General features: G+C 46.8%; 1 protein-coding gene across 3 annotated transcripts in view; it reads left to right on the top strand.

Annotated features, from left to right (window-relative positions):
- ABLIM1 (actin binding LIM protein 1) overlaps positions 1-23,097 on the top strand; it is a 299,516-nt gene that overhangs the window by 179,466 nt on the left and 96,953 nt on the right. For all 3 annotated transcript variants that reach the window (XM_059398658.1, XM_059398657.1, XM_059398656.1), the window contains exons 5-6: positions 11,224-11,350; positions 13,016-13,109. In XM_059398658.1, coding sequence (XP_059254641.1) covers positions 11,224-11,350; positions 13,016-13,109 — 221 coding nt within the window. The remainder of the gene's footprint in view (positions 1-11,223; positions 11,351-13,015; positions 13,110-23,097) is intronic.

The raw sequence follows: 23,097 nt of genomic DNA, 5'->3' as shown, positions 1-23,097 counted from the left end.
GCTCCTGGATGCTGAGTGACCACAGCCAGTTAAAGATTTATCTTTAACTCTTCACTAGGTTAAAGTTCACAACCAAATTAGGGAAACCAGTACAAGCACAAGCCTTCTTGGTACATTTTTCATTGAAGTGCAGTTCACATAACAAAACCATTTTAGGGGCACCTGGGTGGCTCAGTGGGTTAAGCCTCTGCCTTTGGCTCAGGTCATGATCCCGGGGTCCTGGGATTGAGCCCTGCATCGGGCTCTCTGCTCAGCAGGGAGCCTTCTTCCTCCTCTCTCTCTCTCTGCCTGCTTCTCTGTCTACTTGTGATATCTCTCTCTCTGTCAAATAAATAAATAAAATCTTTAAAAAAAAAAAACATTTTAATGTGAACATTCTAGTACATTCACGAGGTTGTACAGCCACAACCTCTATCTGGTTCCAAAACATTTTCATCACCCCGAAAGAAAACTCCCAAGCCCATAGAGCAGCCCCTCCCCATTCCCACCTCCCAGCCCCTGGCAACTACCAGTCTGCTGTCCATCTCTGCATATGTATGGATTCTGACTATTTCATATAAATGGAATATATAAAATGAAACAAGATGGGATCGGGAGGGAGACAAACCATAAGAGACTCTTAATCCCACAAAACAAGCTGAGGGTTGCTGGGGGGAGAGGGGTATGGAGAGGGTGGTTGGGTTATGGACATTGGGGAGGGTATGTGCTCTGGTGAGTGCTGTGAAGTGTGTAAGCCTGATGATTTACAGACCTGTACCCCTGGGGCCAAAAATACATTCTATGTTAATAAAAAATAAAAATTTAAATAGTAAAAATAAATAAATAAATGGAAGTGCCCCTTTGCGCCTGTCTTCTCCCACTTAGCATAATGTTTTCAAGGTTCACACAGGTTGTAGCATGTATCAGTACTCCATTCCTTTTTGTGGCTGAATAATATTCCATTATGTGGATAGAATACACAATTTGTTCATCCAGTCATCTGTGAGTGAACCGTTCGGTCATCTCCATCTTTTGGCTGTTGTGCATAGTGTTGCTGTGCACGTGCATGGACGAGTATTGGTCTGAGCCCCTGTTTTTAATTCATCTGAGGCCTGGTACAATTTTAAGAGGCGTTGGACAAGGTCTATCTCAAATCTCAAAATCAGTGGCTACCAAATTTTCTGACTCTCCCCCAGAAACTGTTGGGTTGGTATCCACTAATGTTCACCATGTGGCAGGCTGAATGCCACCGAATGGCCCCAGGTGGCAGCCTTCATCTGCGGCACCTGACTGCTTCCTCTCCTACTCTTCTTCCCTCCTCTCTTCTACCTGTTTTCCTCCTCCATTGGTGGCCATAACTTGAGCAGAGAACTACTTAGTCCTGCTGGGAGAAGTCTGACCCCCCGTTTTCTCCACCTTGTCCAGCAGAGTATCCATAGTCCTGAGGACTCGGATTTTGAACTTCAGACACATTAGTTCTGTCTTCCTGCACAAATTCAGGTAACAGGTGCCCTTTTGAGGGATGGCTCAGGGATCAAGCAATGTTTACGAGGCATGTCTGGATTATGCACTGTAAGCAGAAAGAAGAAGCGCTCCAAGCCCACAGAAAAATGTGGGCGGAGCCGTGTGCTAGGTGCAAAGTCATTCACTCTGTCCTGGGGGAGGCCCCATGGGAACCACTGAGGCTTTGGCTGGAACTCCTCACCCATGTAAGCTGGAAATCGACCTCCTTGAGGCTTCCATGGGACCACAGGCTTTTCCAAGAGCATCCCATGATGAGGCAGGATTGGGCTTTGTTTCCATGACTCTCCAACTTCCTCTTGCTGTCCTGGTGGCATTTTTAGTCAAGAGGGAATCCTACTTTTGATCTCCGGTGAATCCCTGGGATGTGTGCATATCATCAGAAATGATGCTGAGTAGCCACATGAAGCAAATACAGCCTGGCAGTGCAGGGGAAGGGCCTGAAAAGCCGTGAACCTTTCGGTCTATCCTTTGCCAGCTGGGCTTTTGAAATTGTTAGTTGGGAATTTGGCCGTTGTGACTCTGCTTATTAGGATGGTGGTTTATTCCATGAATATAGCCCATCTCCATTTTTTAGCTGTGGTTCTGAAAACACAGACGTGGGCCTGCGTGTACACACATACATGGAGTTCTCCTTGATAGGACCTTAAACCTGAAAACGAGAGCAAATGACAAAATAGTGCTAATGTTTTAAACTAATATTTTTTATTTCCTATCAAAGAATCTCATCACATCTCCAGGGAATACAAGCATGTTATCATTTTTCTTTATGATTTATTTGAGAGAGAGAGAGAGAGAGAGAGAGAGAGCAGGGGAAGGATCCAAAGGAAAGGGAAAGGAGACTCGGTGCCAAGCACAGAACCCAGCGCAGGGCTTGATCCCACAACCCTAAGATCACGACATGAGCTGAAATCAGATACTCCACTGACTGAGCCAGCCAGGTGCCCCAGCGTGTTAGAATTTTTATTTCTAGTTCAGAGAGTGGAAGAGTAGTCGTTCAGGAGTTTCTTATGCAAGGCGGTGGACACCATGTTTAAGCAGATGTTCAGGTTCCCAACTTGTAATCAGTTTTCAATATCCTTTCCAAAGTACATGTTCTGTTCCATATATGCATAGTCTCCGGTATCTGGCATCCTCACTGTGTGTAAGGGTGTAAGGCTCCCATATCATTCACTGTGTTGCAAACAGGTCCTGGGGAACCCAATGGGAAATAAGGCCTGCTGGAACCACTCTCAAGTCCGGTGCTGAGTGCTGTGTCATGTTCATGGGCCATTCAAAGCCATATTCCAAAGGCAACTGGCAGAGATTCTCAGACTCTCCATTCTAATGCTTTTGGGGTGCAGGTCTGGGTTGGTATCAAGTCCATGATAGACTGTCTTCGGTTTCTTTGATGTTTATCAACCTGCCAAGCAGCACTAGCCATGAGGTTCCTACTTAGTGATTTCATAGTTAATGGAGAGGAAAGTCAACAATCTGGCTCCTTTTAATTTTCCATTCAGATCCTGGTCATGAATATGGGAAATACCCACACACGTACACATACACAATACTAGTTGAAGGAAAGGACTTCCTGACCTTGAGAATGCATAACTCCTAACAGAATTCTGTGAGTACTGGTTTAGAGGTTAGAATGGGAAGTTTCAAATGTGTAAATGGTCCATATTTATAAAAATTATGAGCAATGTAACTGAAATTCCTTACGTATATATATGTGACACACAGTTTTAAAAGAAGGAAAGGTAAGATTTAGAGGACTCGGATAAAGGCTTGTTGCCAGGCCTGCCTTCTACTTTCCTGATGAAGGCTGATAACCTGTTGCTATTATAGCCTACGAAACTTGTTGTTGCACAGTATTGTTTTCCAAAGACAACACGGACCTTCACTTAAAATAGCAGGTTCCAGTCTGTTCTGGCTTGTGGTGTTTCCATCGTGGCCATCAAGATAGCAAAGGGAGCAGCTGACCTAAGCCGGGACATGAGCTATTATGGAAAAGTCTGGCTCAAGGTTAAATATTTAAGCAGCACATAACCTTTGAAAATAATTCATTTTTAGTGATTTGAGATATGAATTACTTATAGCATTGAGACCCCCTTTTGCCATAGACTGGCAAGTATCTTGTACCTGCATGAACATTCCCCCCCAACCCCAAGGCCAATATTTATCTCGTGACCTCATATTGTTTTTTTGGCTAATGGTGGCCTGGAATTTCAGAAGTCAGAATGCGCTTTTGAGAAGTGCTTAGCCCAACATGTTTGCAGATTTCACAGTGTGTTTTTGTCCTTCTCTTCCCTTTTGTATGGTGACCCTGCACCCGACATGATAAAAAAGAACTTGGTGACTTGGTTTCAACTAAAAACAAAACAAAACAAAAACAACAACAACAACAACAACAACCAAACAAAAAAACTGGACTGTGGACAGTCAATATTTGTCAACTCATAAAGGTCTGATTTGGAACCTGACCACACTGAGCAGCACGATAAAAGGATGTCAACATTCAACCACAACCACTTGTTAGATTGACATTCCTATCACTACTAGGGTGATGTGGCCTTTCTGGTCAAGGAAAGGTTTTCAAATACCCAAATCCTTTACATCTTAAAGACCTTAAAACTCTAGGCCAACTCTTACTAAAATAATAATAATAATAATAACATAAAGAGAGTCTAGATTTTTTTTCATCTATAGGTTGCAAACTGGAAGTCCTACAGAAAAGGCCAGGTCAGTTTCAAAGTGACACCAGGGAGCAATGGACATTTAGACTCTGCGGAGAGGTAGGAACCCTAGCAAACTGGAAATATCTGTCCTGTGTGAAGTTGGCAACCACCACACGCCTCCAAACTGTTATTCCCATGAGGGAATCCATGTGTCCAAGGCTGAGCTGACATGGGTTGAAGGCTTGTGTCAAAGGCAGCTTGTTAACCTGGGAGAATCAGCTCGCTTTCCTCTTGTGTCCTTTCTTTCCCTCTTGTTTGGATAGAACAAGATAGAACAAGATAGACTTCTCCTGCTTGGATAGAACAGCTATTCTCCTGCACCATTTTATCCCACAGTGAAGGAGAAATCCACGTCCCGTAGGAAGAGTTGAATGTCAAGATCTGGCATCATTAAATTCAGGATCTCAAGTGAGCCAAACTCTGGAACTTAAATTTGGTTTTGGTTTTGTTCTTTTTTTTTTTTAAATCTTGAAGCTCTTTGGTCCGAGTCCTGGCCAGGGGTAAAGGGCCTCTCGTTAACGTACTATTTAAAGGACACCACTTGAATATTTTACAGGGTGTCCAAAGTCTAACTCTACGTTCTAATAATAATGATCTAAATATGAAACAATTTTGCTTCTGTTTATTTTTCATCCCCCGTGCACAGCCATGACCCTGTGCACTAATCTCCGGTAATAACAACTAGAGTTTTTGTTTCCTTATTATTTTTTGAAAAGGATTCCAGGGAAACCTGGAATTTGCTGGAGCTTATATGAGCAATAGTTTAAATACTGAAACCTGTTTCCTTTTTATTCTTAATTTTTAATTTTTTTTTTCAGCAAAGTAAGGAAATACTCAGAAGTGACTCAAAATCCCTGGAGACATTTTATAACATCCCAGGACGGAGCAAGCATCAATTGCAGGAGGAAAGTCTCCCTCTGGTCCCTTTTACAATTTACAAGACAATGTTTTATTATTATTATTAATATGTATTATTTATTTGCACAACAATTCTCTACTTTCACAGTCTTCCCTCTCCAGTGAACACCTCGTGCTCCCTTGCCATCCTGGTTCTTTTTGCCCATTGATAACAGAAGAGATGATCATCAGAAAGCCAAACCCATGGGTGGAGGTTGGGTTCAGAGAAGCTCTGTGAGCTGCAGAGTTGAGCACATGTGCCCTTGAGAACATAAGATTCCCACTGTGCGGCTAATTGGACACTGTTTCCCCGCTTGGCTGTGTGCAAAGCTGATGTCCGCCCAGGGTCCAGTATCCTGGGGGGAAAGTGAAGCGTTTGCATCAGTCTCGAAGGTCCCTCCGGCTGTTCGATGTTCTGTGATCTGTAAAATGCAGATAATCCCTGCCCTCCCAGGTTAGCAGGAGCCCTGAGAGTGGGTGGAGAGAACCCACAGGCCAGACCTTTCCAAAGTTAAAAGCTGAATAGTAACTATAATAATGGTAATGGTAATGGGATGGTGAGGACGGAACCACAGAGACCAAAATGCCTTCCCCGGGGGCTGATGATGGGCCTCGCCTGTTTGTTGAGGGGAAGAGGAAATGCAGGTTACTGCATGCGTGAGAACAGACACTGAGTGTATATACACTCAGGAGGGTGGGTATTGCCAACCACCCATTCTACAGATGAAGACACTGAAACCCATGGCTTACCTAACCTGCCCGATGCCCCTCAGCTCCATGTCAGAGCTGGATTTCCACTCCAGGTCTCTTTGCTTCCCAAGTCCTTGACTGTTGGGAAATGCACGATTTGTATATGCAACAGACCAAAGCACAGGTGGGACAGACCGGTGAACAGCCTTGTTTTTTTCCTTTCATTACTTGTATCATCTTTGATCAGAGTTCCCTTTCCCACCCTTAATCCCATCGTAGGCAGATCCGCAGCTGTCCGGTCACCTTCAGCTCCTCGGAATCCCCGACTGGATCCTCCTGTCCGTTTCAGAGCTACACTCTGGCCCCGCTCAGATCCGACCCCAAGTAGAGACTGACAGTGGACATGACATCTTCTTCCCTCTTTCTTTACCTCCTTCCTGTCCTGTGGCTCCTTTGTGGGCCAGTCAGGGACAAGAGGGATTGGAAGTAGAAGGGATGAGGTGTTAGGAACCTGGCACTGTCACGCTGCTCTCTCAGCTAACACTGGCTGGAGACATTTCTTATGGGGGTGCACGTCGAGTTCCTTGACAAAAGCATGCATTTTCAGGTTAACCTCTGGCAACAAACTCCCCCACCTCCCCCAGCCTCAGGTCCTGCTCCTTGTAGCCTCCTACCCTCTTCCTAACGAAGTCCCCAAGCCTCAGCAGGCAACTTTCTCCGGTGGGTTCGTTCTAGATGCTTGGGCGTGAGTACCCGCTACAAGACTTCAGTGCATCCCGCAGTGAGCCAAACGGTGGAAGTGAAGGCCAGTCTCTCTCCATCCTCTCCTTCGGCTTCCATTTGGGGTGGGGCCGGGAGACTCCAACCGGCTTCCTGCCTTCCAAATCTTCCGAATTCAGCAGGCTCTAGATTTTTCTGGTTATGAATGCTTCCAAGGTGTAGGATATTCCAATGAGTTTGTTCCAAGAACTCTAACGCCAAGCTTCTCTTGGACCCGTAGACGTGCTAGGACCTGAGCTTCCCCACTCAGTAAACTTCTAGGTCCTTACTCTCAGGGTCCTTTAATCCCTGTCACAGCAGCGGGGAGAGAACACCCCCACCCTCCCGCTGTGTGGACAGCTCCCTGCTAACTCCCCCCATGCACTTGCAGATTTCTGATTTTAGAAGTAGGTAGGAAATGGGGGTTGGTAATCATCAGGAGAACCTACTGGTTTTTTGCAAAGTCCTCAAGGATATTCCTGGCATCCTTCTTTAGGAGATGGAATATTTATTCGACCTGGTTTTCTTTTCTAGAGCTCCATGTCCTCTGTCCTCTTCTCTGGAGAGGCATCCTCACAGAGTAAGACATCTTTTGGGCCCTACTTTTCCCAAGTGAGAAATTCTTAAAAGGCAAAAATCATTGTCAAGGAGAAAATAGGTGTCAGTCTGATAGGACCTTAAGTGCTGCCCAAGTGCAGACATCTTTCTCAGCTTGGGAACACAAGTTTTCTCACTGAGAGCCATTTGTCACCTTTTTCAACTTCAATACTTTCAAAGCCCAGGTGTTCATGACCTGACGCCCCCCTCCAAAAAAAAAAAAAAAAAAAAAAAAAAGGAGACAGTCAAGATCGCTGTTCTCAAGGGTATTTGTGGCCTTAGAACAAAGTGATACAAATATGGAACCAGATGTGTCATTAGATATTAGTTTAACTCAGGCATAATTCACCAAATTCCTGCTCCTCTCTTAGCTCTTGGTGCCACAAATGAAAGGCTTGAGGGAAAGTGTTTATGGTTGTTGTGTTTTTCTCTTCTCACATCTGGTGATTCTTTGTTTTCGGTGGAATACTGGCAAGTTGCTAGAAGGTTTGATTTCCTTGATGCTGATGCTGCTCCGTTGTCACCGACTTCCGACTTCGGCAATAATTCCAGCGCCAATCGCCAGCTTTCTATATTTACCGGCAGCTGCTTCAGTGATGTGGAAACAATTTTCTCAACAGCTGAAAACCATGAAGATACAGAGTGGGACATTTTGTTCTTTATACGAGAGCTTAGTTGGGATGAGCAAGGGAGGAGTGAACAACCCAGCACGAATCTTTTTGTCTCTGCATCTTTTCCAGTTTTCCCAGCATGACATCAGGCTTACGTGGAGAATTGAGGGTTTTGTCCAGAAAGGAATGAGTGGGCAGCCTCTGCAGCATATGCCAGAATAGTTTGTTTCAGCCAGTGGGACCGGTATTCTACCTTCTAGGAGGTGGTCTTTGATTTGCTTGGTTTATGTCTAAAGGTTTGGGAGGAAGGAGGCTCATCTCCATCTCTGCTTCTGCCTCACTTTACCGGCTGCCTCGCTCTAGACATTCAGCATTCGGTGAAGGCTTCTCTGTAAACCATTGTCGAAGTCAGTTGTAGAACATCTGCCATCCATAGGACGCTGCAGGGCACAGAGGAGTTGAGAAGTGTGGGACACCACCGGTGTCCAGACGGCAGGCATTCTGACCATATGACTGAATAGTAAACGGTCCCCTCTCTATAAAGCCCTTACGTGGTGCCTGGTTCATCCAAAAGCCTCAGTGCAGAATGGTCAGAGAAGTTGCTGTCGCTCTCAAATTGTGTCTCAGCTGCTTTCAAAGCTCTGGGATATCTGGGCATTCAAGACTTACCATCCAGAAATGGGGCGTCTAGTCCTAGCTCTGCTCCCACCAAAGAAAGGTAGAGCCACACTGAGAGGCTAACATGGACCAGGCATTCTAAGTATTATGCAAAGCATGTCACAGCTGGCATTTCACACATGAAGAAGAGGGGATTCAGAGACGGTAACTTGCCCAAATTAACCCTGGGGTCCTAATTCCAAAGCCTGGGCTCTTACCATCCCCAGGCCGTCCATCTCCCTAGATCTCAGCACTGTGCAGGGAGAGACCCCATATGGCTCTTCCAACCCTCCTGAGCCCTACTGTTTTCAGTATCTAAAATCGAAAGCCATCTCTAAAATTTATTTTCTGACTGAAAAAAAAAAAACAAAAACTACCAACCGACATCTTCCTTATTATTTTAAGTCTTTACTGCCACCTAGTGGACATGATCTAATCAGAAAAACGGAAAAAAAAATTAGTTCAACGTGGATTAGAAATTGTTAATTCAAAAAAAAATTGTCAATTCACCTTACTGATCCCATGCTCACCTTTAAAAATTGTATGTATGAGCAAATATCATGGCCTTCCACTTACTCAACTTAGAGTAAACTACCAGGTGTGATATCCCCTTTATAAAGATTTTTGTTGAGATGCTGGGAAACATAAACTCTAGTTAAAAAAAAAAACTACATAATGCTTTGTGATCATATAATACACATTCAGCTAATAATGGGCAATACTTACAGAAATCTTAATCTGCAATAATTTAGAACTTGTATAGCAATTATATTTTTAACTTTATAAATATTTGCTTTTTTTTTTTTTACATTCTTGTGATAACAAAAAAATAATTCAAACAACACAGAAGACACAAAATAAAAAGTCCTCCTTCACAGAGAAAAGTATCTTAAGAGTTTCAGGTTTTTTGGTTTTTTTTTTTTTTTTTCAAGAAATGTGTTGTTTCCTATACAAGCATGTGTGCAAATACTTATATAGCCTTTACTGTTTTTTTCTAAATTAGCTTATGCTACATACACTGTTCCATAGGTTACTTTTTTTTTAAACTTAATCTATTTTGAACACTTTTCCATGTCAGCACACAAACTGACCTCATTCTTTTTAACAATACATACTATTCCTGTATTCCAGATTCTACCATAATTGATGTAACCAGATCCTCAGTAAGGCCCCATTGGCTCTTTTCAGTTTTGTTGTTACAGAAGTGCTGTAGGAAATGAATTTATTTTCCTCAGGGAATACATACATGGGCACATGGCACACATGCGCGCGCACACACACACAAACTCTTTTGAAATTGTTTTGTAGACTAAAATCTTACACAGGAAATTGCTGGATCTAAAGGTATATTGATTGATACCCACTGACCAAAGTTCACCAGAAACACGCCTGTAGTCAAAAAAAAAAAAAAAAAAAAAAAAAAAGGGAAAGAAAAATAGTGAAATTAATGTAAGCCGCAGCAAGGGAAAACAACAGGGGAGTCATCGTGAGTCTCTCTGGAGGAAACGTCATAGGATGGGAGTATTTGGTGGGTGGTATTAAGGGGGAGCCTAGGCAGCAGGAGCCCTTCTGGGCAGGGTGCTGTCAAGACACAGGAACAGGTCTGTGGTTGTGCATCTCACCAAGTTTTTCTAGGAGGAGAAAAGAGTTGAAGTAGGGCGTGGAGTGTCACTGGTAAAGAAGCAGCAGTCACACATGTGGTCGGAAGAGGGGGGTGTTTCATCATTCTGTGCACCGACTGGCCTGGTCTGGGCGTTGCTATATTCCGTGAGTGTTTCTTCTAATCTGCAAGGACACGACGGCCAACCTCCCGGCAAAGCTGGGTTTCGTTTGCTCAGCTGCGTTGATTTTAACTGTCCGTGGATGTTTATGTTGCTTTCCAAAAAGGTTGCATCAATTTACATTCTTCTGGGTTCTTTTAAGTACTCAACTTCCTAACAACAAGGTATTTAATCATGAGAATAACGGCGATTATAATAATAGGAAATGTTTATAGGGCCACTTCCCATGTGCCAGCCTCACTGCTAACCATTACTTCATTGAATCCTCATTGGAGGTTTGAGACAGGCACTCATAAGGCCCCAGCTTTCATAAGAGGAAACCAAGGCTTAGAAGGGGGGAGAACTGGCCTGGGTCACGTGGCGGGCCAACAAGTTGTTGAGCTGGGCTGGGACCCAGGAACCAGGCCAGCTCCTTCCAGAGCCCACACCCTTTACCGCAAAGAAACACTTTCTCCTTCATCTGCCTCATAGGAGCCTGCCACGGAGAATTTAAAGCTAAGGAATTAAGAGCTATTCAATTGGTGGTCATGCATCTTCAAAAGTCCGGTTTAGGATGATAAGGCAGGAAGGTCCCATGAACAAAAATGAGATTCACAGGCGGCTTCCCAGGTGTCCCATATATATCGTTGGGTGTGGCATTTAGCACGCCATGCTCAACTACTCGCATGTGCCCTCAATTCATAGAAGCCTCGGAGAGCTTCCCAAAGATCACAGCCAGGACAGCATAATGAAATGTTCTGTGGGCCAGCTGGAGCTCGGCGGGGTATGTCAGTCACCACCAAGGCGATGAACGGAGGAAGGCCATCCATCCCCTGGATCCACTGGGGTCCCTGAAGCTCCCAAGCTGTGTGAAACTAAGAAAGACAGGATGCAGGGAAAGGAGTGGAAGGACATGGTGCCTAAGTAACTATTTGTTGGGTGCAGGCGGGCGCACACCGGGGTTCAGAGCCGGGCTTCGTGCTTGGATTTTGCAGAACAAACGGGGAGTAACGGCGAGTGGCTGCTCTTTTCCAGACTGTGCCGGCTGCGGGAGAGACATCAAGAACGGGCAGGCGCTGCTGGCCCTGGACAAGCAGTGGCACCTGGGGTGCTTCAAGTGCAAGTCCTGCGGGAAAGTTCTCACCGGGGAGTACATCAGCAAGTAAGGCTGGGCCCCCCCCACCCCCCCCCCCCACGGGACAGAATGACAGACAGACGCATCCCACCCTCAGTGCGAACTTCTGCTGTACAACTTCTTTAGTTTTCTTAAAAGGAATTTTCTTCTGAGGCTGTCGCCATAGTCTGCCTACAATACCTTTGATGAAGTGGGAATCCTTGCCTCATTCAGCAATTAGCAAAGCTGACATAATGTTGCACTAGCTGTTGTCATCCATTAAGCATTTAGTCATTTTACTTTCCCTAATTTTTTTTTTTTTTCCTACTTGGAACTAGGAAACCTTTGACCACTTTCTAGGTATTGAACGTATTTGTAGACAACCCCCCCCACACACACACACACCCTAAAGGAAACCACACAGGGTCTAAGCACGGAACCCATTAGAACCAACGCACCAAACAACCTGCCAGGAATGGGTTCCTGTTAGAGTCGATGCGGGCGCAGATAACAGCTGGAAGAGGGAAGTGGTGGTGGTGGTGCTTTAATGCGGCTTGGAGAAGCCAGTTGCAGTGCTTACTTACCTTTTGAGTTAAGGAAATGAGTAGGGGGGTCCAGTGGCAGTGAGGGACAATTTTCCCCCCTAAACCTTACTATGATTCAAAAAATGTTCTCCAGGGCGCCTGGGTGGCTCAGTGGTTAAGCTGCTGCCTTCGGCTCAGGTCATGATCTCAGGGTCCTGGGATCGAGTCCCGCATCGGGCTCTCTGCTCAGCGGGGAGCCTGCTTCCTCCTCTCTCTCTCTCTGCCTGCCTCTCTGCCTACTTGTGATTTCTCTCTGTCAAATAAATAAATAAAAATCTTTAAAAAAAAAAATGTTCTCCAACCAGGTAAATTATCTCAGCTATTAAAAAAAGTTAAGGGAATTTAATTTAAAAATAGAGTGAAAAAACAACCGCAAAAGTAGCACGGACCCCACCCCCTGGAAATCCAATTCCATACGTCGGGGAGAAGCCAAAACACCTGAAGGAAGAAACTTCACAGGTGATTTCTGACACGCAGCCAAGGAAAGAAGAGACAGGAAAGTGCCTGGATGTTAAACTAGCCCAGTAGGCTGTGTGGGAGTAGGTAACTGGGCTTTCTGCAGTGCTGCTTTTTGGGTTTTCCCCTCAATGGCACACCTAGAAGACTACATGTTTACTGTCCTTTGAGGTAAAAGAAGGAGGTTTTGAGAGGCTGGATGAGAAGGCCCTGTGCCCCTCGGGCTTCCTGAGGGCGGAGGACACAGCGTCTCAGCGCTGCCGGGAGGGCCTTGCATGTGAGCTCAAGGAAGCTGTGAGGGGAAGGTGACCTTGGGGCCTCCTCAGAGGAGGGTGAACACCGCCACCACATCTGAAGCCCATCTGGCTTGGGGGGAAGAGGGAATGGTGCCCATGTTTTGCTGTTTGAGACAACAGGGAAGCAGCAGTGGTAATCATGTGGTGATTTGGCTGTAATTTCTGTGTAGCCCAGAGAACCACAGCCCTCTGTCCACATCGTTTGGGTCCCTGCGTTGTGATCATGTCTGACCAGGTCCCCAGGCATGCGAATGCTGGGCGGGGGAGAAGCCCGGCCTGCTTCCATTCTGTGAAGAAGGGCTTCGAGAAATAGGGTCCTGGTGTCTTCCCTGCTCCTCAGCCCCCTCTCAGGAGCTGAACAGCCTTCTGTGTTGCAGGGATGGCGCTCCGTACTGTGAAAAGGACTACCAGGGGCTCTTCGGGGTGAAATGTGAGGCCTGTCACCAGTTTATCACAGGGAAAGTCCTGGAGGTAAGTGGCTGCGGTCAAAGCTACTGTCATTTTCCTCAGAAGTCGTCAGAAACACAAAAGAGGCTCTTCTTCCATTTTTTTTTTTTTTTTCATCTTCACCTCTGTAGGAAGGAGAGTAGTTGTCAGTGACGGCTTTCTCAGGGATTTAACCTGCGGGGCTGTCTCCAGAGGCAGTTTTTACTCAATGTTCACGCGCAACTGGAATGATGGAGAATTTACCAAAAGTGATAAGGGGACGATGAGTTATTATGGAGAAGGAAGGGTTACATGAGACTATTTTTAGATGTCAGAGATAGGAAGTGAAGAGTGTGTTAGAGCCACGTGTGTGCCTGCGTGTGAGAACTGTGCACACGTGTGTGTGCCTCTGTGGGAGTGCGCACGTATGTGCGTGTGCACGTACGTGTGAGAGCGTACAGACTCGCGGGGCAGGGGCTCAGCAGTGAAGCAAAGGAGGGGCGAGTGAAAGGTGAAGGCAGACACTTCCCACCCTTAAAAAAAACCACATCCTGTGTGACCCAGAACACCCGGTGGGCCGGGCTGAGCCACCACCGGGTGCAGGTGTGACTCTCATGCCACCGAGCCCGGTTCCTGCTTTCTCAGCAGCGGCCCCGCCAGCGGCTGCCTCCTGTGGAATGAGGGGCCAGAGTTCAGAGGGAGTCACTGCTTCACTTTACCCCAGCCTGAGGGGTGTTAACCAGATCTGATTTAAAAAAAAAAAAAAAAAGAAAGAAAAGGAAAAAAAACACGATTACCTCATATCCGTCCCACATTTCAGGGTGGAGAATGTGTCATGGGCAGAGGTAAGTCAGGACGCCCAGGAGCTGGGAAGGCGACCAACAGGTCCTACAGCTTCCACAGACACCAGGGCACCGACGCCACATCAGCCATTCAAACCTCCCAGCAGGGCGTGTTTCAGAGACACCGGGCATAGATCTGACGGGCCCCCACGTGTCTGTGGGCAGCTTCTGTGGGCTTCACAGCGAGGTCTAGCACAGCTTTCCTAACCCCATGGCAAGCTCGGGGCTGCCTTTCTTTCCAGGAGATGTAGAAGGGCCAGTGTTGGCTCTGTGCTAGGACCTGGTATAGCTACCTGGATTTGGGAGTGACTGCTACAGGCAGTTGAATTTGACCCAGGGGTAGGGGCCTCCAGGAAGCAGGAGTGACCTCCAGAGAGGCCCAAGGGTGAGGACAAGCAAAGCAGAAACAAGTCATTTGGGCAAGAGTGCAGGTATGAGAGGTGATGCTGGGGCCCGCGACCGGTCAGAGCACGAGGACTTTGAGAGTCACACTCAGGACTTGGGCCTTTATCCTAAGAATGGCGGGAAGCCGTTGAAGTGACTAGTTAGAGTCAAGCGTGGCAGGATCACATCGCTGTGTGAAGAATGCACGGGGCGGCGCCTGAGTGGCTCAGCCTGTTAGGCATCCAGCTCCTGGTTTTGGCTCAGGTCATGATCTCAGGGTGGTGTTGAGCTCTGCGCTCAGCTCAGAGTCTGCTTGACATTCTCTCTCCCTGTCTCTCTGCCCCTCCTGCTCGTGCTTTCTCATTCTCTCTCTGATATAAATAAATAAATCTTTTTAAAAAAAACAACACACGGGAGTCCTCAGATACATGCAGACCTACATCCACGGCTGCTCTGTTCCCAACAGCCAGAGACAGAAACAACCCAGTGTCCACGTGTGGACGAATGGACGAAAAAATGTGGATATAAAGACAAGGAATAACCCTCAGTCTTAAAAAGGATGGAATTCTGACACCTGCTACCACAGGGGTGAACCTCGAGAAATTATGCTAAGGGGAAGGGGCCAGGCACAAAGAAAGGGCTGTGTGCGGTTTGCTTCCATTTAGAAGAAACATCCAGAAGAGGTAAACCCGCAGAGACAGAAAGCAGACTGATGATTGTGTGGAGTTGGGGCCAAGGGGTCAGGAAACAGGGTTAAGTGCTCATCAGTCCCCAATGGGAGCGAGCGGCGGCGTGTTTTGGAACAAGATAGAGGCAGTAAATGCACGACATTGTGACTGTCCTCAGTGCTGCAGAATGATTCATGTTTAAAGGGTTAATTTTATGGGATGTGAATTTTACTTCAAATTTCTTTAAAAATGGTTGGAAAGGGGGTGAGGGTAGAGACAGGAGACTCTTGCGGAGCTCAGGGCACAGAACAGTAGGAGCTTTGGGGGAGGGGTATGGTGACCAGAGAGGTGGACGCACCCTCTTCACACAGTTGGCCAGAAGGAGTTTTCATGGCCTTTTCAGTGGTTTTAAGAGTTGGCCCAGGGGTGCCTGGATGACTCAAATGGTTAAGCGTCTGCCTTCGGCTCAGGTCATGATATCAGGGTCCTGGGATTGAACCCTGCATCTGGCTCCCTGCTCAGCAGAGAGCCTACCTCTCCCTCTCCCTCTGCTGCTTCCCCTGCCTGTGCACTTGCTCTCTCTCTGTCAAATAAATCTTAAAAAAAAAAAAAAAAAAAAGTTGGCCCAAATGTGGTCAGTGCTGGGTTTTTGGCCCTTGGTGAAGCACCCCAGAGGGCATCATGAAGTCCAGGTGGTCAGACCACAAGACTCCACAACATTCAGTGCGGTGGTCGGTGCTCCCCACCTATCCTCTGAATGTCTCTCTCCCGCCCCAGAGCTCAGGAGGGGGTGGGGCACAGCATTTCCTTTGGGGTTCCCCAGTTTGATCTGTATAAGACTGAAATAAGCCCGCTGAATTGGGAGCAAGGAGGAAATTGCATTTTAAAACAATAATAATAAACTATCAGAACCATCTCCCAGATGTCTGGCTGGAGGAAAAGTGGTGGGAAGGCACCCACCCTAGCCCCCAGATTTGAGCCAGCCACATTTACAGAAGGCGCGGATCAAAACAGCTGATTCAGTCCACGGGTGGAACTATGTTCTTCAAAAAGACTTGGGGAGGCAGCAGGCAGAGGGGTGCTGTTGGTGACCTAGGATTTTGTTTAACTGCTCTGAGCAGGAATGCATAAAATATACCAGATCCAAGAACATGACATTTTTTAAAAGATCTTATTTATTTGACAGATTTAGATAGAGAGCACAAGTAGGGGGAGCAGCAGGCTCCCCAAGGAGCAGGGAGCCCAATGCAGGGCTTGATCCCAGGACCGTGGGATCACGACCCAAGCCAAAGGCCAACTGAGCCCCAGGTGCTCTAGGAACATGCCATTTTGCAGAAACATCCGCTTCCTCCAGCTCCCACCGGAGGTGGGGTTTGAGGTGGCTGCTGGAACTCCTCCCCATATTGGCGTCAGGTTGCAGTGAGGTCCATCTGTCCCCTGGACGTGGTGGAGGCTTTACACACAGTGCCTGCAGAGCTGGGACTTTCGGGAGTCATTCGTACAAACTTCATGGTGGAGTTAAGACCCACCCAGCGGGTGTGCCCACCTCTTCAGAAGGGTGTGATCTAGAAAAATGTCCCGCCTGTGTAGCAAGCACACTGACAAGTGACCAGCTTCTGAGTCAGCTTGGCTTGGTGACCCCTATAAACCAGGACAGTCTCTACACTCCACCCTCCTCCTGTGCCTTCACTCTCCGACCCCATCACTGAAATGTTATGATTGTGAATCGGTAAAACTCTGATCCCTGCCTTTTGCTTTTGCCCCCTTCCATTTTAAAAATGCAGTAAAATCCACCTGACCTAAAATTTACCATCGTCCTCACTTTAAGGTGCACAGTTCAGTGGGATTGAATATATCATCAGGTGCTACCCCCATCACCACCATCTCTCTCCAGGACCCTTTACCGCTTGTGGAGTGGAGACACTAAACTGTAAATCCTCATTCCCTTCCCCCCCCTTCAGCCCTGAGGACAACCATCCTGCTCTCTGTCTCTGTGAAGCTGACTACTCTAGGCACCTCATACAGGTGAAATCAGAGAGCATCCAGGGCTGTGTGTGTGTGTGTGGCTTATTTTACTTTGCACAATGTTCTCAAGGTTCATTCATGTTGTAGCATGTATCAGAATTTCCTTCCTTAAAGACCGATTGATATTGCATTATATAGATATACCATGTTATGCTTATCTGTTCTGGGATCCTTATCTTTTTTGTTACTGTTGGGTTTTTTTCTGATTGATTGTTTCCATAGAGATTGTAAATGTATCCGTTTCCTGAATCGGCTCTAACAGTGGGGCCTTAAAACCGCAGAAACTTACTCTCTCACCGTTCCAAAAGCCAGAAGTCCAAACCCAAGGTGTCAGCAGGGCCACACTCCCTCCAGAGACTCTCCAGGGGAACTCTCCCTTTCCCCTTCCAGTTCGTGATGACCTCTGGCTGCGTGACCCTGATCTCTGCCTTCCTCTACACAGGGCCTCCCCTCTATGTCTTCTCTCTGTGTCACCCCTCCCTTTGCTTTGCTCTTAGAAGGACACTTGTCATTGGATTTAAGGCTGACCCAGATAATGCAGGATGATCTCATCTCAAGATCCTTAGTTTAACGGTTATACCTGCAAAGGCCCTTTTTCCAAACATTCACAGGTTCCAGAGATTTTATGTGGACATATCTTTTGGGCCACCCTTTAGATGCACTCCAGTAAAGCTGGGAACTTAGACAAGGGTCATCCAGTGACCCTCACTAAGCATCAGAGGTGCCCTGTAGCCTCCTCTCTGGGTGCTTTCAACCGAGATGCCTCCAGACACCTGGGGAAGCTTTGGCTTCACGGACTGGGGAAGAGGGTATTCATGTATTTTAATAAAAAGGGCTCCATGTGATAGGGAATCCGAAATCTACTCTTGGCTCTGGAACTCCCAACTATGGGATCTCAGGCAAGTCTCTCAACTTCTTTGAGCCTCAGTTTTTCAGTACAGGCATTAAAAATATATCCAAGCCTTGGACTCCGAGTTTCTTTGGCTCTTAGGACCTGAGTTCCGTAATTCTCATGTCTTGGGTCTAACGGATCCGAGTCAGCAGTTCTTTCTCCTGGAGAGATTTTCCTGAAAACTGGCATGGAGCATACGCTCAAATTGTAGCTTTATTTGTCATTAGCTGGCTTTCAATTTTGTTTTCAGCAAGAGTCTTTTTTGGAGAGGTCTTGCTATAAACGGCTTTAAAAGCTTATGCTAATTAACCTATAAATTCAGGAGCGTTCTGAAGATGTTTACAACCTGCCTCCTAATTAAGTCCAGAATCAAATTAGTGTGAAATACTCGAGTTGCTAATAGCCTTCTATCTCCATCTGTATCTTGAAACTCTCCTCTGAAGCAACCTTCCTCCCCCTTTTTCTTCCCACCCTTGACTGCTCCTCTCCTCGTGCTTTAGCAGAGTCAGGGTACAGGAAGTGAAAGGAGACTTTAGCTCTTAGACTTAGATCACAGATGTCAGCAGACATCGGGCATCCCTTTGGTATGAATTTCCTTCCATCTTTGGTTAATGGCCCTTGGAGATCTCTTACTCCAGCAAAATTCCTTTCCTGGGCACAGGAATGTTGTTACCTGCCAACTTATTAAAAAAAAAAAGGTTGGGGGGAGCACCTGGGTGGCTCAGTGGGTTAAAGCCTCTGCTTTCGGCTCAGGTCATGATCCCAGGGTCCTGGGATCGAGCCCCACATCGGGCTCTCTGCTCAGCAGGGAGCCAGCTTCCTCCCCTCTCTCTCTCTCTCTCTCTCTCTCTGACTATTTGTGATCTCTGTCAAATAAATAAATAGAATCTTAAAAGAAAAAAAAAAGGCAAATGTCAGACTGGAACTGGAATTGTTGAGGGTAAAGAAAAAAGGGTTTGTCCCTTGACCCCTACCCCTGGCCTTGGACTGTCCCATCAACAAAGCAACTCTTGAGCTCTTCCGTCAGCAGCCTCCCAGCACTCTTGCACAATTGCCTTCTGCCGGGGGCTCTGTGTTTACCCAGAACTCCACGGATTCCTTCAAGACAGATGCTTTCATCCTCAGAGAGCTTGGCTCCCTCCGCAGATGGGGCCTCCCCGCCGCCTCCTAGCAGCTCTTCTCTCAGGGACAAAGCGAAGCGGCGTGGTCAGCACGCTTACTAACCACAGAGGAGGAAGGCGGCTCTGCCTTTCTTGCTGGGGTCTCCTCCTCTTCCCCTCCCCCTTCTTTCCCACATCCCCACACCAGGGAATCAGCCCTCCAGTCCTCGTACCTTTCTCTCCAGGAAGGCTGGTGACACGTGTCTTGACGTGGCGTGGTGTTTACGGCCCCACTCGTGCCCTCTGGGGACACCGTGTGATGCTTCGGCGTGTCTGCTGCACGGCGTAAGAGTGAGACCCTCCCACGCAGCCGAGGCAGCGCCTTTGCCTCTTCAGGGGCTTCCTGTTCACACCTCCTGGGTGATGCTGTCCTGTCTTAACTGGGAACTGGGAAATTATGGACGGACAAAAGGACAGAGTTTATACCGACTTTAGACCCCTTCCTGCTGAACTCCTGCAGTGGAGGAAATGGAATCACAACATAATTCAGCCAAAGCCTTGTCCTTGATGCTTCCAGGAATTAACAACAAGTGGCTCTGTTTCGTTTCACTTTTGGACTTTTTCTTAAAGCCCAGGGCAAAGGTTTAGGATGTTCCTGTGAAATTAATTCACGTTATAAAGTGGAGGCCCTTGGCCCCTTCTTTCCTTTTGGAGCAGGGATTCCAAGCATGTTATGCTCTAAGAACCGTAAGCAACGGGCCGGTCCTGTTCTGGGCTCATCTGCTATGTAGTGAGAGGAAATGCGGTTATCCTGGGGCACCTGCACGTTATATGGTCTGTTTGCAACCATCAAAGATGTCATTTGCGAAAGATGGGCTGAAATGCCACCTGCCCCTTCCTTCCTTGGTTTTTGTCTTACACACGCGATGCAAGCATGGCACCCCATGTTCTCACTGAAAACTGATTGCAGTCTCCCCATTCCCACTGTGCTCAAAGGAATTCACGCTTCCACTGATCTCTGACCATAAATGCATTTGAGGATTAGGGAGAGGAATCCTGAAAGAAGAATCAAGGAATCCTGGTGGTGTTGGTTGAGATGGTCTTTGTCTCAGGGGATGGTGAAACACCACAATATCCTACTCTCGGATAATATATTTAATGCTTGCTAATGACCTCATAAATATTTAATTCACACAACAGGCCTGTAAAGTGGTCAAGGCAGTTACCATTGACCTCCATCGACAGAGGTCAGCAACTCGGGGGCTAATTGGTAACAGACCGCGATTAGAAGCCAGGTTTCCCAGATCTCCAAAGAGAGGAGCGCACGCTGCTTCCTGAGCCACCTGGCAGTCACCACTGCAGAACGCGGGGGATTAATTTGCTTCCCAGAATGACTTGTTGAAGGACCAAAATTTGTCATTCCCGGTGAAAGAGAGAAAGTCTATCTCACTAGCGGCCCTGTTATACCTATTTTCAGGATGATAAACATTTGATGCTTGTTTGGTTTCCTTTTTACCCATGTAAAATGTGACTGGAAGTCAGTGACCCCCTCTCATAGAGTCTCTTGTACTTCTGTGCAATCATAGGTCACGGTGCCTGGTCTGTGTAGTCATAGCTCTTAGCGTCTCATCTATGCAGTCATAGCTCACAGCATCCAGTCTGTGCAATCAGAGCCCTCAGTGTTTGGTCTATGCAGTCATAGCTCACAGTGCCTCATCTCCTTTAGTTAGGTGTGGGCTCCACGAGGGCACCTGGCAGGCCTAGGGGAACATCGTGGATGGAGGAAGCTGTCTCAGGTTAGATAACAGGCGTTCTTCACGGAGCTCCACTAGATGGACAAGAAGGTCCTGTGGAGCAGGGCCCATCTAGAGTATAGTGATTCCAGTCGTGTTTCCTAATTTAAAACTAGAGCTTAACAATAAACGGTAGAAAGGGGCTCTTCTTTAAATACAAGTTTAAAATGTGGTATATCCACACAATAGAATATTATTCAGCAGCAAAATGGACAAAGTACTGGTAACACATTACCCTATGGAGGGACCTTGGTAACCTGACGCCCAGTGAAAGAAGCCCGGCCGCAGAGACCTCCTGTCATGTGATTCCAAGTGTGTGACATGTCAATGTCTAGAATAGGCAACCCCCAGAGACAAAGTAGATTAGTATTGCCAGGGGCTATGGGAAATGAAGAATATGATTGCTAATGGGTACCGGGTCTTGGGGGTTAAGGAAAACATTCTTTTTTTTTTTTTTTTAAGATTTTTATTTACTTATTTGACAGACAGAGATCACAAGTAGGCAGAGAGGCAGGCAGAGGGAGAGAGGAGGAAGCAGGCTCCCTGCTGAGCAGAGAGCCCAATGCAGGGCTCAGTCCCAGGACCTTGGGATCATGACCTGAGCTGAAGGCAGAGGCTTTAACCCACTGAGCCACCCAGGTGCCCCAGGAAAACATTCTTGAATCAGCTAGTGGTGATGGGCACACAACTCTGAATACATGAAATCCACTGAATTATATATTTTAGAAGGATGAGTTTTATGGTATGTGGATCATGTCCCAATTTAAATATATACGTATAAACACACACACACACACACACACACAACACTCTCACACACACACTATCTGTCGTCTGCTATGCAGAGACCTACAGGAAACATGGAGCTGGTGTCCTGTTACTCTCAGTCTCCTTACCTGTGAATGAGAATAGTAATCACCACGTCCTAGGGCTGCGGGATTTGAAAACAACAGAAGGCAGGCAAAGCTGCTGGCATAGTTAGGGGTAAGGATAATCCCTTCCTTCCCTGATTCTCCTTCTCTCTTCCAGTCTTGGGTCTTGGGTGGTTGAACTTATTGGGTAGAAGAACAGAGAGTAAAGGGTGAGAATCGGGAATTCAGTTCAGTCATTGTCTTCCTGCCACATTGTGTGCCAGGTTTTCCCCCTTCCTGAGCATTCCAACTTTTGGTTGCCTGTGTGGCCGCGGGTTGCCCTTGCATAGAACTGTGTGTGCCCTTGATCACGAACTATGACTTGATTAATACCAGATCTTTCCAGCACAGGAAAGTGAGCTTGGGTTTATATTCAGCGTATGGTTTATGATGTGTTGGTTGCAATAGCTTATTTGCAAAGAACAACTTGGTGCTCATATTTTGTCCCCTCCATCGTGAACAGATTTGGAATTGGCCCAGCAGGGCATAAGCACGTTGGCAGGATAAATGATTTGAGGAAAATGTATCTGATTCACCTGAAGTTCTCTATTTTCTCCTCCATTAATGACAAGAGGAAATGTGTCATCAGGGTAACAGAGAACTATGTTCACAAGCATAAAGTTTCGATATTTATGAAAAAAATCACCCCATTTCCTGTCAGCACAGATGGAAGGTCTTCCTTATCCAGAAATGATGTTTTGAAAAGAATTTGTATTTGGAGTTAAAACTATGTTTTGTACTTCAGTGTTAACTTCAGAGAGTTTAGCTTAATGCTGGTGAAATTGTGGGGGGGGAGGTGTGGGGGTGACAGTTGAACCAAGGGGTGGGATATAACTCTTCCAGAGAACTGAACAAGCAGTGTTGAAGTTATGCTGGGCCCAGCACTGGGGGCCACAGAAGAAAATGTAAGATTTAGGACTTCTTCTCAGGTAGATGAAGCATGCATTTCTAAAAGTAATAGGGTGTCCAAGTCTACAACTATACCCCCTGTAGGGTCCAAGCGGCCACCCAGCCCTCAAATACCCAAAGCTTTTATAGCATCTTCAGAGTCTAAGAGTGATTCAGTGGTGGTATTGAACTTAAGAAATGATCAGGATCCGAAAGCAGAGAGACCGCCCACCTACACGGCATAGTGATGGGATGGGTTTCCCCGTCTGGCCAGTGTTCTAGGCACAAAAGTGATGACCCATTGGAGTTGTCCTTTCTACTCTCCAGGGCACTTCCTGGGCCTCAGAAGGGCTCACGTGTCTGCTGTCTCGTGCATCCAGAGCAGCCAACCTTTCCCTTCCTGACCTTGCGCACCTGCTCCCATTTCTGGCCCTGTTCATGTCCTTTTTTTTTTTTTAACCCCTGTTCTACTAAAGGATGATCACACTCCTTCTTCTAAGTGATTGATTTCAAGATGCCTCAGCAGCCCC

This window comes from Mustela nigripes, chromosome 4 (genome assembly GCF_022355385.1).
Source record: "Mustela nigripes isolate SB6536 chromosome 4, MUSNIG.SB6536, whole genome shotgun sequence".
NCBI classification, from domain to species: Eukaryota; Metazoa; Chordata; class Mammalia; order Carnivora; family Mustelidae; genus Mustela; species Mustela nigripes.
Note: the sequence above shows the minus strand (reverse complement) of the source record. Positions and strands in the feature narration are given on the sequence as shown.